Below are 15,268 nucleotides of genomic sequence, written 5' to 3'. Positions count from 1 at the left end.
GATATCAAACTTTTATCTTGGAAAGTTCTTTTTTTGGTAGCTATTTCCTCGGCTCGTAGAGTTTCCGAGTTATCTGCCTTACAATGTGATTCTCCTTATCTGATCTTCCATGCAGATAAGGTAGTTCTGCGTGCCAAACCTGGGTTTTTACCTAAGGTGGTATCTAATTAGAATATCAATCAGGAGATTGTTTGTTGTCTACTCTGGACAGAGGAGAGGCCAAAAGGCTTCGGCAACTTCTCTTTCTTTTTGGCTAAGGAGTATAATACGCTTAGCTTATGAGACTGCTGGCCAGCAGCCTCCTGAAAGGCTTACAGCTCATTCTACTAGAGCTGTGGCTTCCACATGGGCCTTTAAAAATGAGGCTTCTGTTGAACAGATTTGCAAGGCGGCGACTTGGTCTTCGCTTCATACCTTTTCAAAATTCTATAAATTTGATACTTTTGCTTCTTCGGAGGCTATTTTTGGGAGAAAGGTTTTACAGGCAGTGGTACCTTCCGTTTAAGTACCTGCCTTGTCCCTCCCTTCATCCGTGTACTTTAGCTTTGGTATTGGTATCCCACAAGTAATGGATGATCCGTGGACTGGATACACCTTACAAGAGAAAACATAATTTATGCTTACCTGATAAATTTATTTCTCTTGTGGTGTATCCAGTCCACGGCCCGCCCTGTCATTTTAAGGCAGGTATTTTTTTATTTTAAACTACAGTCACCACTGCACCCTATGGTTTCTCCTTTCTCTGCTTGTCTTCGGTCGAATGACTGGATATGGCAGTTAGGGGAGGAGCTATATAGCAGCTCTGCAGTGGGTGATCCTCTTGCAACTTCCTGTTGGGAAGGAGAATATCCCACAAGTAATGGATGATCCGTGGACTGGATACACCACAAGAGAAATAAATTTATCAGGTAAGCATAAATTATGTTTTTCGTCAAACATCTGCATTGGATTCGGCATCTTCTCTTTCTTTTTGGCTGAGAAGCATAATTCGTTTAGCTTATGAGACTGCTGGCCAGCAGCCTCCTGAAAGAATTACAGCTCATTCCACTAGAGCGGTAGCTTCCACATGGGCTTTTAAAAATGAGGCCTCTGTTGAACAGATTTGTAAGGCGGCAACTTGGTCTTCGCTTCATACTTTTTCTAAATTCTACAAATTTGATACTTTTGCTTCCTCAGAGGCTATTTTTGGGAGAAAGGTCTTGCAGGCAGTGGTGCCTTCCATTTAAGTTCCTGCCTTGTCCCTCCCTTCATCCGTGTCCTAAAGCTTTGGTATTGGTATCCCACAAGTAATGGATGAACCCGTGGACTGGATACACCTTACAAGAGAAAACAAAATTTATGCTTACCTGATAAATTTCTTTCTCTTGTGGTGTATCCAGTCCACGGCCCGCCCTGTCTCTTTAAGGCAGGTGTTTTTTATTTTTAAACTACAGTCACCACTGCACCCTATAGTTTCTCCTTTTTTCTTGCTTGTCTTCGGTCGAATGACTGGGGATGGCAGTTAGGGGAGGAGCTATATAGACAGCTCTGCTGTGGGTGTCCTCTTGCAGCTTCCTGTTGGGAAGGAGAATATCCCACAAGTAATAGATGAACCCGTGGACTGAATACACCACAAGAGAAAGAAATTTATCAGGTAAGCATAAATTTAGTTTTTTTTAGCAATGAGTGACACATAAAATATATGTGCACAATTGTATAATGTTTAATGCAATTTCCATGTTTCATATTGAAAGATGTTTGTTTAATTGTATTTGTTTTATTTGGTGCTTGTAATAATTTTCTATCCGCTAGATTTAGAGTTCTGAGGCCAAAGGGGTGCATTAGCTACGCATGTTTCCCCCCCCCCCCCCCGCACCTTTTAAATACCGCTGGTATTTAGAGTTCACAGAAGGGCTGCGTTAGGCTCCAAAAAGGGAGCGTAGAGCATAATTTACCGCCACTGCAACTCTAAATACCAGCGGTGCTTATGGACGCGGCCAGCCTCAAAAACGTGCTCGTGCACGATTCCCCCATAGGAAACAATGGGGCCGTTTGAGCTTGAAAAAAATCTAACACCTGCAAAAAAGCAGCGTTCAGCTCCTAACGCAGCCCCATTGTTTCCTATGGGGAAACACTTCCTAAGTCTGCACCTAACACCCTAACATGTACCCCGAGTCTAAACACCCCTAATCTGCCACCCCCGCTATCGCTGACACCTGCATATTATTATTAACCCCTAATCTGCCGCTCCGTACACCGCCGCAACCTACATTATCCCTATGTACCCCTAATCTGCTGCCCCTAACACCGCCGACCCCTATATTATATTTATTAACCCCTAATCTGCCGCCCCCAACGTCGCCGCCACCTACCTACAATTATTAACCCCTAATCTGCCGACCGGACCTCACCGCTACTATAATAAAGTTATTAACCCCTAATCCGCCTCACTCCCGCCGCAATAACCCTATAATAAATAGTATTAACCCCTAATCTGCCCTCCCTAACATCACCAACACCTAACTTCAAGTATTAACCCCTAATCTGCCGGCCGGACCTCACCGCTACTCTAATAAATTTATTAACCCCTAAAGCTAAGTCTAACCCTAACACTAACACCCCCCTAAGTTAAATATAATTTTTATCTAACGAAATAAATTAACTCCTATTAAATAAATTATTCCTATTTAAAGCTAAATACTTACCTGTAAAATAAACCCTAATATAGCTACAATATAAATTATAATTATATTGTAACTATTTTAGGATTAATATTTATTTTAACCAGGTACAATAGCTATTAAATAGTTAATAACTATTTAATAGCTACCTAGTTAAAATAATTACAAAAGTACCTGTAAAATAAATCCTAACCTAAGTTACAATTAAACCTAACACTACACTATCAATAAATTAATTACATACAAATACCTACAATTAAATACAATTAAATAAACTAACTAAAGTACAAAAATAAAAAAAGAACTAAGTTACAAAAAATAAAAAAATAATTTACAAACATTATAAAAATATTACAACAATTTTAAGCTAATTACACCTACTCTAAGCCCCCTAATAAAATAACAAAGCCCCCCAAAATAAAAAATGTGCCCTACCCTATTCTAAAATAAAAATAGAAAAGCTCTTTTACCTTACCAGCCCTTAAAAGGGCCTTTTGCGGGGCATGCCCCAAAGAATTCTGCTCTTTTGCCTGTAAAAAAAAAACATACAATACCCCCCAACATTACAACCCACCTACCCCTAATCTAACCCAAACCCCCCTTAAATAAACCTAACACTAAGCCCCTGAAGATCTCCCTACCTTATCTTCACCACACCGGGTATCACCGATCCGTGCAGAAGAGGCTCCGAAATCTTCATCCAAGCCCAAGCGGGGGCTGAAGAGGTCCATCATCGGGCTGAAGAGGTCCATCATCCGGCTGAAGTCTTCTATCAAGCGGCATCTTCAATTTTCTTTCTTCCGTATCAATCTTCATCCCGCCGACGCGGAACATCCATCCTGGTGGACGAATGACGGTTCCTTTAAATGACGTCATCCAAGATAGCGTCCCTCGAATTCCGATTGGCTGATAGGATTCTATCAGCCAATCGGAATTAAGGTAGGAAAATTCTGATTGGCTGATGGAATCAGCCAATCAGATTCAAGTTCAATCCGATTGGCTGATCCAATCAGCCAATCAGATTGAGCTCGCATTCTATTGGCTGATCAGAACAGCCAATAGAATGCGAGCTCAATATGATTGGCTGATTCCATCAGCCAATCAGAATTTTCCTACCTTAATTCCGATTGGCTGATAGAATCCTATCAGCCAATCGGAATTCAAGGGACGCCATCTTGGATGACGTCATTTAAAGGAACCGTCATTCGTCGGGATGTCGTCGGCCAGGATGGATGTTCCGTGTTGGCGGGATGAAGATGGATCCAGAAGAAAGAAGATTGAAGATGCCGCTTGATAGAAGACTTCAGCCGGATGATGGATCTCTTCAGCCCCCGCTTGGATCAAGACTTCAGCTGGATGATGGACCTCTTCAGCCGGATGATGGACCTCTTCAGCCCGATGATGGACCTCTTCAGCCCCCGCTTGGGCTTGGATGAAGATTTCGGAGCCTCTTCTGGGCGGATCGGTGATACCCGGCGTGGAAGATAAGGTAGGGAGATCTTCAGGGGCTTAGTGTTAGGTTTATTTAAGGGGGGTTTGGGTTAGATTAGGGGTATGTGGGTGGTGGGTTGTAATGTTGGGGGGGGGGGTATTGTATGTTTTTTTTTACAGGCAAAAGAGCAGAATTCTTTGGGGCATGCCCCACAAAAGGCCCTTTTAAGGGCTGGTAAGGTAAAAGAGCTTTTAAATTTTTATTTTAGGATAGGGTAGGGCATTTTTTTATTTTGGGGGGCTTTGTTATTTTATTAGGGGGCTTAGAGTAGGTGTAATTAGCTTAAAATTGTAATGTTTATAATGTTTGTAAATATTTTTTTTATTTTTTGTAACTTAGTTTTTATTGATAGTATAGTGTTAGGTTTAATTGTAACTTAGGTTAGGATTTATTTTACAGGTAATTTTGTAATTATTTTAACTAGGTAGCTATTAAATAGTTATTAACTATTTAATAGCTATTGTACCTGGTTAAAATAAATAAAAAGTTGCCTGTAAAATAAATATTAATCCTAAAATAGCTACAAAATAATTATAATTTATATTGTAGCTATATTAGGGTTTATTTTACAGGTAAGTATTTAGTTTTAAATAGGAATAATTTATTTAATAAGAAATAATTTATTTCGTTAGATAAAAATTATATTTAACTTAGGGGGTGTTAGGGTTAGATTTAGCTTTAGGGGTTAATAAATTTAATAGAGTAGCGGTGAGGTCCGGTCGGCAGATTAGGGGTTAATACTTGAAGTTATGTGTCGGTGATGTTAGGGAGGGCAGATTAGGGGTTAATACTATTTATTATAGGGTTATTGAGGCGGGAGTGAGGCGGATTAGGGTTTATTATCTTTATTATAGTAGCGGTGAGGTCCGGTCGGCAGATTAGGGGTTAATAAATATAATATAGGGTTCGGCGGTGTTAGGGGCAGCAGATTAGGGGTACATAGGGATAACGTAGGTTGCGGCGGTGTGTGGTCGGCAGATTAGGGGTTAAAACATTTTATTAGAGTGGCGGCAATGTGGGGGGGCCTCTGTTTATGGGTACATAGGTAGTTTATGGGTGTTAGTGTACTTTAGAGCACAGTAGTTAAGAGCTTTATGAACCGGCGTTAGCCCAGAAAGCTCTTAACTCCTGGCTTTTTGCTGCGGCTGGAGTCTTGTCGTTAGATTTCTAACGTTCACTTCAGTCAAGACTCTAAATACCGGCGTTAGAAAGATCCCATTGAAAAGATAGGATACGCAAATGGCGTAGGGGGATCTGCGGTATGGAAAAGTTGCGGCTGCAAAGTGAGCGTTAGACCCTTTCTTGACTGACTCTAAATACCAGCGGGCGGCCAAAACCAGCGTTAGGCAGTGACGTGCAGTGAGGTAAGAGGCTGGTGAGGCACTAGATATGATACGCCGGAGAAACACATGTACAGAGGGCCGCAAGTACCCCCAACAGGGCAGGTTTAAATGATAGCTGAACCAGTGCACAGGTGACATAATCAGGTGATGGGTGAGAGCAAGTTAGTAACCACTGAGTTACTTATCAGCTGATTACTTCACCTGTGCAGTGATTCAGCTATAATGAAAACCTGGCCTGTTGGGGTACTTGAGGACCATTGTTGAGAAACACTGCACTAAAGCATCAGCTCATCGGAAATGTATTGATTACCTAGAGAATAAAGCACACACACTCTGCTCACATACACACTCACACAATTCTGTGGCACAGTGCCAGTTACTAAGCAATTAGAATGATACACAATCTCTTCTCTACTCACTACTGTATTGTAAAAATAGAAATAATTTACCATACAAGTTTTACACAAAGGACAAGTTATCAATACTGCCAACACAGCTGCTGCTGCAATATGGTGTTCAAGAAACGCACGTGCACATCCCACTTTGGTATGCTCTTCAACAAAGGACAACAAAGGATACCAAAAGAATGAAGTACATAATAATAAAAGCAAAATAGAACGTTTATTTATTTTATTATTTATTTGTGCAATTTCTATCTGAATGATGGAAATGTAATTATGACTTTCATGTTCCTTTCAAAAACTAAGTTAATTTGCTGACATGGGGCCAGTAACAGTTGATGCCAATTCTCAAAATATAAATAACTAGAAAAGTCTATTAAAATAGAATGCTCTTCCTCAATCATGAAAGTTTAATTTTAAATATCTCCCTTTGACTATGTGTTTAACCAGTTACTTTACAGTGGCATTATTTCTAAAAACATTTAACTGCAATAATTACATATTGTTTAAATGACTCATTATCTCCTTTTTATTAATATAAACTTGTATAAAAGCAGCACATATTAAAAACACAATGCAACAGCTTTCAATTGGTTAATTGTGAATTACAAGTTAACAGCAGTCTTTAAATAAATGGAGACACAGAGAAAAATAAAAATAGATACTGCATCCTCTGACTGAACAGACATAACATATATGGAGTTTGTACCTAATTTAATCAAATAGCCATGAAAAAGGGAGGCTTAGCAATATTCAATGTTAAAAACTTTAATTTAAATAATGTGGACACTGCACACTTAACTTCAAACTCTGGGTTTTAAATGATGGATTTAAATTTGAATTGACCCTTTGACTTCCTGTCAGTATTGGGTTATGTTCACTTACTGTCCCCCCCTGTTAATGAGCTGTATCTGAACACAATTTGAGAATCACAAGAGATTTAGAATACTACTTTACTCTTCTGCTTGGTGTCATCTGTTCTTAGGTTACCTCAGCTTCCAGTTGTGTCACATGACCCTGCTCACTGCATCATCCATTAATCTATATATCCTTCAATTGCTAGGAGGCATCAAGAGGGGTGTGCCTCCTATTGGTCCCAATTTTTGCTGCTAATATATTGACAGAACACAGGTGGCGCTGCAGCACAGCTTTTCCTTTGACCCATGTACTGCAATGCAGAGAAGTGTTCCTGTACCTGCCTCTCCATAGCATTACATGGGGGGAAAATATTTTTTTATTGGACTTTTTTTTTTTTTTTTTAATTAAAATTTAATTAAGCTTTGGCCACATATGGCAGGGTAGGCACTGCCTCCCCTGCCTCCTATGAGTGCACGTCCCTGGCGTTAGGAGCCCCTAACGCTGGTTTTGACGGCTAACGCAGAACTCTAAATCTAGGCGTATGAAAATGCAACTCTCTTGTGAGAGCATAGGACTCCTATTTTGTAATAATTTCCTATGAGAATGCAACTCTCTGTTGTGAGAGCATGGGACTCTTATTTTGACATGGACTTATGATCCTGAAGGATTGTGGGAGATCATGGGTGGAGCAATGAGACTTTTTGTTTTACCTCATAACCATTGAGGATTCTGTGAAGTACACACCCATTCTCCTTATTTCCTGTTTTAACAGGTCTGCCTAAAGAAATACCACACAAAACACTTCAGCTGTAAAAGAGATATTTTATGTACAGCTTTATTACATGTGCAGAATGTCAGATGGGAGAAAATAAGAGAGATATGTTAACATTTCTGTATTTAATGAATCAGTTGATCTGTAATTAAATATGTCTGAGGTAATCAAAATAAGATTGTAAGGCTCCAGTTACTTCTAAATTATTTTATTAATGTAGTATTCATTGCAAATACTTTTTAAATTATTTTATTAATGCAGTATTCATTGCAAATACTTTTTAAATTATTTTATTAATGCAGTATTCATTGTTGTTAAATGCTATATTAATGTTAATATAAAATGTGTATTGGTAACAGCACTGTCTGACACAGAGACAGTTATTTACAGTTAAATGTACTTTATATGCAGATAATTTCAGATACATTATTGTCTTCTATTAGAAAAGATTTATTACATGTGCTGTTATGTATGACATTCCCTTGTATAGATAAGAATGTAAAGTTTGTGAGATTTATTTACATGAAAAGTGATAGAGGAATACTGTAGGGAAAAATGAATATGTGCATGTTTAATATTTATGATAAATAAGCACACATGACATGTTACTTGGTTATTAAGATTGCAAAACTTTATTGTTTGAATACAATTGCAAAACTTTTATTGTTTTAATACAACTGCAAAACTTTATTGTTTAAATACAATTGCAAACAAATATATGTTTAATAAATATAACTATTGAGGATTCTGTGAAGTACACACCAATTCTCCTTATTTCCTGTTTTAATTCAAAGGAGCACCTAAAAGGCAAAACCGCCAGAAACCAGGGGCAAGAAAGCCCTGAGTCCTCCAAACTTCCAAGCCCAGCAAGGAGGGAAACACTCAAAATCCCGACGAAGTAACGGAATAACCGAGTGTGTCGCAGCGGAACTTCACCTAGTCCCAGTCGACCAGCTAGAAGGCTAAAAGGACTAAACCAATCCCCCAATCCTTGCGGACCCTCAGGTCCTCTCAAAAATCTTAGCTGAACTTGTTGCAAACAAGGGATAACACCAATAATAATGTGAAGCACTCGGCGCCCCAACCGGACCAGCCAGGCAGAACAAGCGCCACTTATCTGAAACAGGTCGCAAGAACAGAAGGATCCGAACCAAATCAGGACCAGTCTGAAACCAAGGGCCGATACTGTCAAGGCCTAGTTACCCCCAGAGATGAGGGATAATCCGCAGACAAACATAGGACTAACGTCTTCACACCAAACAAACTTCCGTAGAAGTAAACTGGACAAAGTCCAGAAAGTCGACCCGAAGGAAGAGCCTCAAAAGGAACATGTCTGAGAAAGAAAAAAAAGGTAACATTTAAACTGCTTACTGGCCTCCTGAATGGGGTCTGTAACAAATGCAGTGATTGCTTTTATGTTGAAAAGAGGGCATCTTCCTCTCCAGGAGCTGGCAAAATAGCCACGGTGATGGTTGCTGTAGAAAGTTCCCTCAACTGAGGTGGTTACTTGTTACAACGGCAGCGGCAACAGCAACTCTTTCTGATGTTGTTCCAGAATCTCCTCCATCTGCTCATTTTCTTCCCACTGTTATGTGATGGAATTATGTGGTCTTCACTCACGTTCCTGTTAGTGACAAGATAAAGTGTGAATATAATTTACCCAGGTTCTATTATTACCTAAATAATTCACTCGCCCTAAAAGAAAAAGTATGAAAGAACGGGGAATAATGTTTACCAAAATTTACCAACTATCTGCCACATAATTTGGATTACTGGTTCATTGCATTTAGACTAATGTTTTATATCTGATAAATATTAAACGCAGTTTTATAACTTGTTTAATAGGTCAAAAATAATAAAATGGCTTTGACATTGCAGAATCATCTAACCAATATGTAGACTTAACAATACCTTAAAGATTGATGCACACTTACCAAGGGCATAATCCAGCTGACCCAACAGGCCAAAATGGATTTCTACATTATTAGGTGATATATAATAAGTAATTGGCGTTTAGTAGAATGTTTAAAATGTAACTTTCAGCTTAAACAGCCTGTTTAACTAAATACTATTTTACCCTATAACATCCATTTATAATCCAAAGACTTTTAGCTATATTGAACACTAATGATTACCCACAGAATATCTGCACCATGTTTCTATTATCTTATATATGATGGACATACCTGTCTCCCTCTGCACAGACTTCCAAAACTGGTGCAGGGATAGATGGTGCTGGAACTTCTTCCCCAGATGGGGTTGGGGTAGATGAGGAGGATATAGGTGGTGCAGGACTAGGTGTTACTGAATATTCTGAGTCCCATGGTGTTGGGGTAGCTGAGGACACCACAGATGGTGCAGGGAAAATTGCTATTGAAACTTCTGAGCAAGGTGGGGTTGGGGTAGATGAGGAGGACATAGGTGGTGCAGGACTAGGTGTTACTGAATATTCTGAGTCACATGGTGTTGGGTTAGCTGAGGACACCACAGATGGTGCAGGGAAAATTGATATTGAAACTTCTGAGCAAGGTGGGGTTGATGACTGGGAAGGAATCTCCTCCTGGACTTCAGATCCACTCCTATAAAGCAGAAAATAAAGATTAATCTTTATCTTGAGAAGCACCAGTTGTTTGCCCTACAGACAGCTACAATGCTTCTCCATTCCCCTCATATACATTTTTTTGGGTGCCGGGGAAAAAAACTAAATGCTTGATGCATAATAATTTAAGGGGCAACATGTACAGCAGGAGTAAGATGCTTGTTGTACACAAGTGCTGCCCATCATTTTAAAAGTAGTGGCTTACTAGCATGAGAAGATTGACTCAACTGGTTGCTAATGTTCTGATATAAGGAGCATAGTTTAGGGAGGTTAATTGCCCCACATCCATCCCTGACACCTATGATTCTGCTTCACCCTTTTTAGTCTAGCCACCACAAACTGAATTTAAAGGGACACTAACCCCAAATTTTTTATTTTACGATTCAGATAGAGCAGGCAATTTTAAGCAACTTTCTAATTTACTCCTATTATCAATTTTTCTTTTTTCTCATGCTATCTTTATTTGAAAAAATGTTAGTTTAGGAGCCGGCCCATTTTTGTTTCAGCACCTGTAGGGCTTGCTGATTGGTGGCTACATTTAGCCACCAATCAGCAAGCGCTGTTCTGGTGTTGAACCAAAAATGGGCCAGCTTTTAAGCTTACATTCATTTAAAATAAAGATAGCAAGAGAACGAAGAAAAATTGATAATAGTAAATTAGAAAGTTGCTCAAAAGTGCATGCTCTATCTGAATTTCCAAAGAAAGTTTATTATCTCTTTAAAAGTGTTTGCTGAGGTTCCAACATTAGTATTAAAATAACAGTGGGATTGGTTGGTGCATGTACAAGTATTATCATAATGCAGGTTTGCCTGTCTATGGAGCTGATTTTTTATTTTTCTTTATTCCATGTTCCGTGATCTTACCTGAGCATCTCAGCACCCTCTGATTTACACTCCTTGCTGCATTCCTGTGCAGATTTGCTTGCATCCCGAACTGATGAGGAACATAAGATGACAAGGGGGTAGCTTTGGAAGTGGAGAGAAAAAATAGAAAACTTAGACTTTCTACTTGGTGACATAATGACTCAGATAATGACAATTAGTCCTTCCCTTTCCCACTGAGAGGCCACTAAGAAGCTAATGTAAGTCCTTTCTCCTCCAACACAGTTGCAGGACACAGACACAGAATTTATCTAATACTAGGTACAAAGGCTAAGGAAATAAGCTTCTCAATGCCCCAAAGGTTAACTCTAAAGACACAAAAGATGGAAAATGCTGAAATTTAGAGTTTTTTTAGTTTTCCATTTTCGTTTCAATCATTTACATATTTGTTTTTCAAATGTTTGTTCTATCCCTAAGAAATCTTTTTTCATTAGCCAGATGGGAGAGGTTATTTATTTGTTTGGCACTAAATAACTGGGGGGTTTTAAGATTATTCAGCAGTCAGAAAAGTAGAAGGGTTCAATATTAATAACATGCCCTCCAAATGCATCCTTACCTTTCTGAATCAGATTTTCCATTGATGTTATTGGAAACGTCATCATCCTAGTGGAGAAACAAAACATTATTGAAAAAGTAATAAAAAAAGAGGAAAACAGAGAGAGTAAACGTAAATAGTAAAGAATACAAATACAATTATATTAATCTGTATATATTTAACTATTACTGTACTGTACAATAATTATGAAAAATTTACTACAATAGATAGATTGACACTTGAAATTTTGTTTAAAGGGACAGTAAACCTTAAAAATAATGTTATATAATTCTGCACATAGTGCAGAATTATATAACATTATTTAGGTGCTATAGCCATAAAAGCCTTTTTTACAGTTTAATTTGCTAAAATACGGCGCTTTTACAGACCCGCACTCTGCTGAGCGGGTCTGTAATATTCACTCAGCGCATCGGGCCAGCTGTATAGTCACAGCCCGGCCCGACCTCGCCATAGCACTAAGTGCAGCTCGCTCCTGTCACAGGAGCGAGCTGCACTTAGTCTTATGGCGCGGTCGGGCCGGGCTGTGACTATACAGCTGGCCCGATGCGCTGACTGAATATTACAGACCCGCTCAGCAGAGAGCGGGTCTGTAAAAGCGCCGTATTTTAGCAAATTAAACTGTAAAAAAGGCTTTTATGGCTATAGCACCTAAATAATGTTATATAATTCTGCACTATGTGCAGAATTATATAACATTATTTTTAAGGTTTACTGTCCCTTTAAGTGTATAATCCTATAATATAAAAGGCCAAGTGTGTTTGTCCTAAGCTGTCATGCGCAGTAGAGACAGCACGAGGACAAACACACCTGGCCTTTGAGGCCCTAGCTGATCTGCGGCAGAAGTGGGCATGGCCGGGTGTGAGCGAGGGGCGTCGCCGGCGTAAGCGAGGGGCGTGATTGGATGTGAATAGTTGTGAAGGGGGCATGGCCGGGCATGAAGGGGGCATGGCCGGGCATGAAGGGGGCATGGCCGGGCGCGGTCACACGATAGAGAGGGGGAGAGGGGGAGAGAAGGGGGGGGGGGAGAGAAGGGGAGAGAGAGAAGGGGAGAGAGGAGTAGAAAGAGAGAAAGGGAGGAGAGAGGGGGGGGAGAAGAGGGGGGGGAGAGAGAGGGGGGAGAGAGAGAGAGAGAGAGAGAGGGGAGAGAGAGGGGGGAGAAAGGGGGAGAGAGAGAGAGGGGGGGGGGAGAGAGAGAGGGGGGGGGGGAGAGGGGGGCGAAAGAAGGGGGAGGGAGGGGGGAGAGAGAGAGGGGGGAGAGAGAGAGGGGGCGAGAGACAGAGAGAGAGGGGGCGAAAGAAGGGGGAGGGAGGGGGGGAGAGAGAGAGATAGAGAGAGAGAGGGGGAGAGAGCAAAAGAGAGGGGGGAGAGAGAGAGCACGCAAAAGAGAGGGGAGAGAGAGAGCGCAAAAGAGAGGGGGGAGAGAGAGCGCAAAAGAGAGGGGGGAGAGAGAGCGCAAAAGACAGGGGAGAGAGAGAGCAAGAGAGAGGGGGGGGGGAGAGAGCAAAAGAGAGGGGGGAGAGAGCAAAAGAGAGGGGGGAGAGAGAGCGCAAAAGAGGGAGAGAGCGCAAAAGAGGGAGAGAGAGCGCGCAAAAGAGGGAGAGAGAGCGCAAAAGAGGGAGAGAGAGCGCAAAAGAGGGAGAGAGAGCGCAAAAGAGAGGGGGGAGAAAGAGCGCACAAGAGGGGGGAGAGAGCGCGCAAAAGAGAGGGGGAGAGAGAGCGCAAAAGAGAGGGGGAGAGAGAGCGCAAAAGAGAGGGGAGAGAGAGAGAGCGCAAAAGATGGGGGAGAGAGAGAGAGAGCGCAAAAGAGAGGGGGGAGAGAGCACAAAAGAGAGGGGGAGAGAGCGCAAAAGAGTGGGGGGAGAGAGCCCAAAAGAGAGGGGTAAGAGAGCGCAAAAGGGAGGGGTAAGAGCGCAAAAGAGAGGGGGGAGAGAGAGCACAAAAGAGAGGGGGGAGAGAGAGAGCACAAAAGAGAGGGGGGAGAGAGAGAGCACAAAAGAGAGGGGGGAGAGAGAGAGCACAAAAGAGAGGGGGGAGAGAGAGCACAAAAGAGAGGGGGGAGAGAGAGCGCAAAAGAGAGGGGGGGAGAGAGAGCGCAAAAGAGAGGGGGGAGAGAGCGCAAAAGAGAGGGGAGAGAGAGCGCAAAAGAGAGGGGGGAGAGAGCGCAAAAGAGAGGGGGAGAGAGAGAGCGCGCAAAAGAGAGGGGGGAAAAAAGAGAGAGCGCGCAAAAGAGAGGGGGAGAAAGAGCACAAAAGAGAGGGGGAGAGAGAGAGCTCAAAAGAGAGGGGTAGAGAGAGAGCTCAAAAGAGAGGGGTAGAGAGAGAGCTCAAAAGAGAGGGGTAGAGAGAGAGCTCAAAAGAGAGGGGTAGAGAGAGAGCTCAAAAGAGAGGGGTAGAGAGAGAGAGCTCAAAAGAGAGGGGTAGAGAGAGAGCTCAAAAGAGAGGGGTAGAGAGAGAGCTCAAAAGAGAGGGTGAGAGAGAGAGAGAGAGCAAAAGAGAGGGGGAAGGAGAGAGTGCAAGGGGTGGGACCGCTGTACTGCAAAAAATGGCCTGTGTGAACAGGCTTTAGGACTAGTCTATTATAAGCGAACTGGTTATTTGTTTGAACAAACTCTCTAATAAATATACATATACTTAATCATGACATCTAATTAAAGGGACACAGAACTCAAGCTTTTTCTTTCGTGATTTAGATAGAGCATGCAATTTTAAGCAACTTTGTTAATTTACTCCTATTATCAATTTTTCTTCGTTCTCTTGCTATCTTTATTTGAAAAAGACGACATTATGTTTTTTTTAGGTTCAGAACTCTGGACAGCACTTTTTATTGGTGAATGAGTTTATCCACCAATCAGCAAGAACAACCCAGGTTGTTCACCAAAAATAGTCCGGCATCTAAACTTACATTCTTGCATTTCAAATAAAGATACCAAGATTATGAAAAAAAATGATAATAGGAGTAAATTAGAAAGTTGCTTAAAGTTTCATGCTCTATCTGAATCACAAAAGAAAAATTTGGGTTCAGTGTCCCTTTAAGCTCTCATGGAGCAATATTGTTTCAAAAGTACAAATATTCACCATAGAGAAGCTTGATGATGTATTCTCCTGACTGCTTTTGGATGTTGAGGAACTGTCCTGGGCCCCATCATCATCTGAGAGGACAAAAAAGAGATTAAAATATAAAGTGCAAAGTATCCGAGGATGCAGTAAATAATGCGATACTAGCGTGATCTATCTGCCTATCTATCTATTAATTCATCCATACAATTTTCATTTCCATACCTGGGGTTTGTGCAGGATCTTCAAAAGCTTCTGAGATCCATTGAGACTTCATGATTTGCTAAGATCAGAAAAAGTTAGTGTCAACACTACAGAGAAATATTTACAGTTACATTCATTTTAATCATAATCATAGCCTGACTGCTTACATTATCTTATATGTGAAAATCGATGAATAACCTTTTAGAGAAAATAGATCATCATAAATTAAATTATCACTGTGATAACGTCTAATGCTTTACATGAAATTGTCCCTTTATCAATGGTTGAAAAAAAAGCAAATTGATAATATATGTGTATAGTGTAGTGTCATATGTCTGCCAGACCTGTGACTGTTGAGTTGTTAATGAATCTTTTATTCAACATTCACTTATTTATTAGTTTTATCTGCCTCTTACTTCTGAAGTCCATCTTTCTTCGGAGTTGGCCTG

At 40.8% G+C, this 15,268-nt stretch overlaps 1 protein-coding gene across 1 annotated transcript in view; it reads left to right on the top strand.

Annotated features, from left to right (window-relative positions):
* LOC128663515 (golgin subfamily A member 6-like protein 22) overlaps positions 1-9,406 on the top strand; it is a 274,060-nt gene extending 264,654 nt beyond the window's left edge. The window contains exon 4 of the mRNA XM_053717878.1: positions 8,321-9,406. Coding sequence (XP_053573853.1) covers positions 8,321-8,428 — 108 coding nt within the window. The 3' untranslated portion in view covers positions 8,429-9,406. The remainder of the gene's footprint in view (positions 1-8,320) is intronic.
* Positions 9,407-15,268: the final 5,862 nt, after the last annotated feature.

This window comes from Bombina bombina, chromosome 6 (assembly GCF_027579735.1).
Source record: "Bombina bombina isolate aBomBom1 chromosome 6, aBomBom1.pri, whole genome shotgun sequence".
NCBI lineage: Eukaryota > Metazoa > Chordata > Amphibia > Anura > Bombinatoridae > Bombina > Bombina bombina.
The sequence above is the reverse complement of the archived record's forward strand: the minus strand, read 5'-3'. Positions and strand labels throughout refer to the sequence as shown.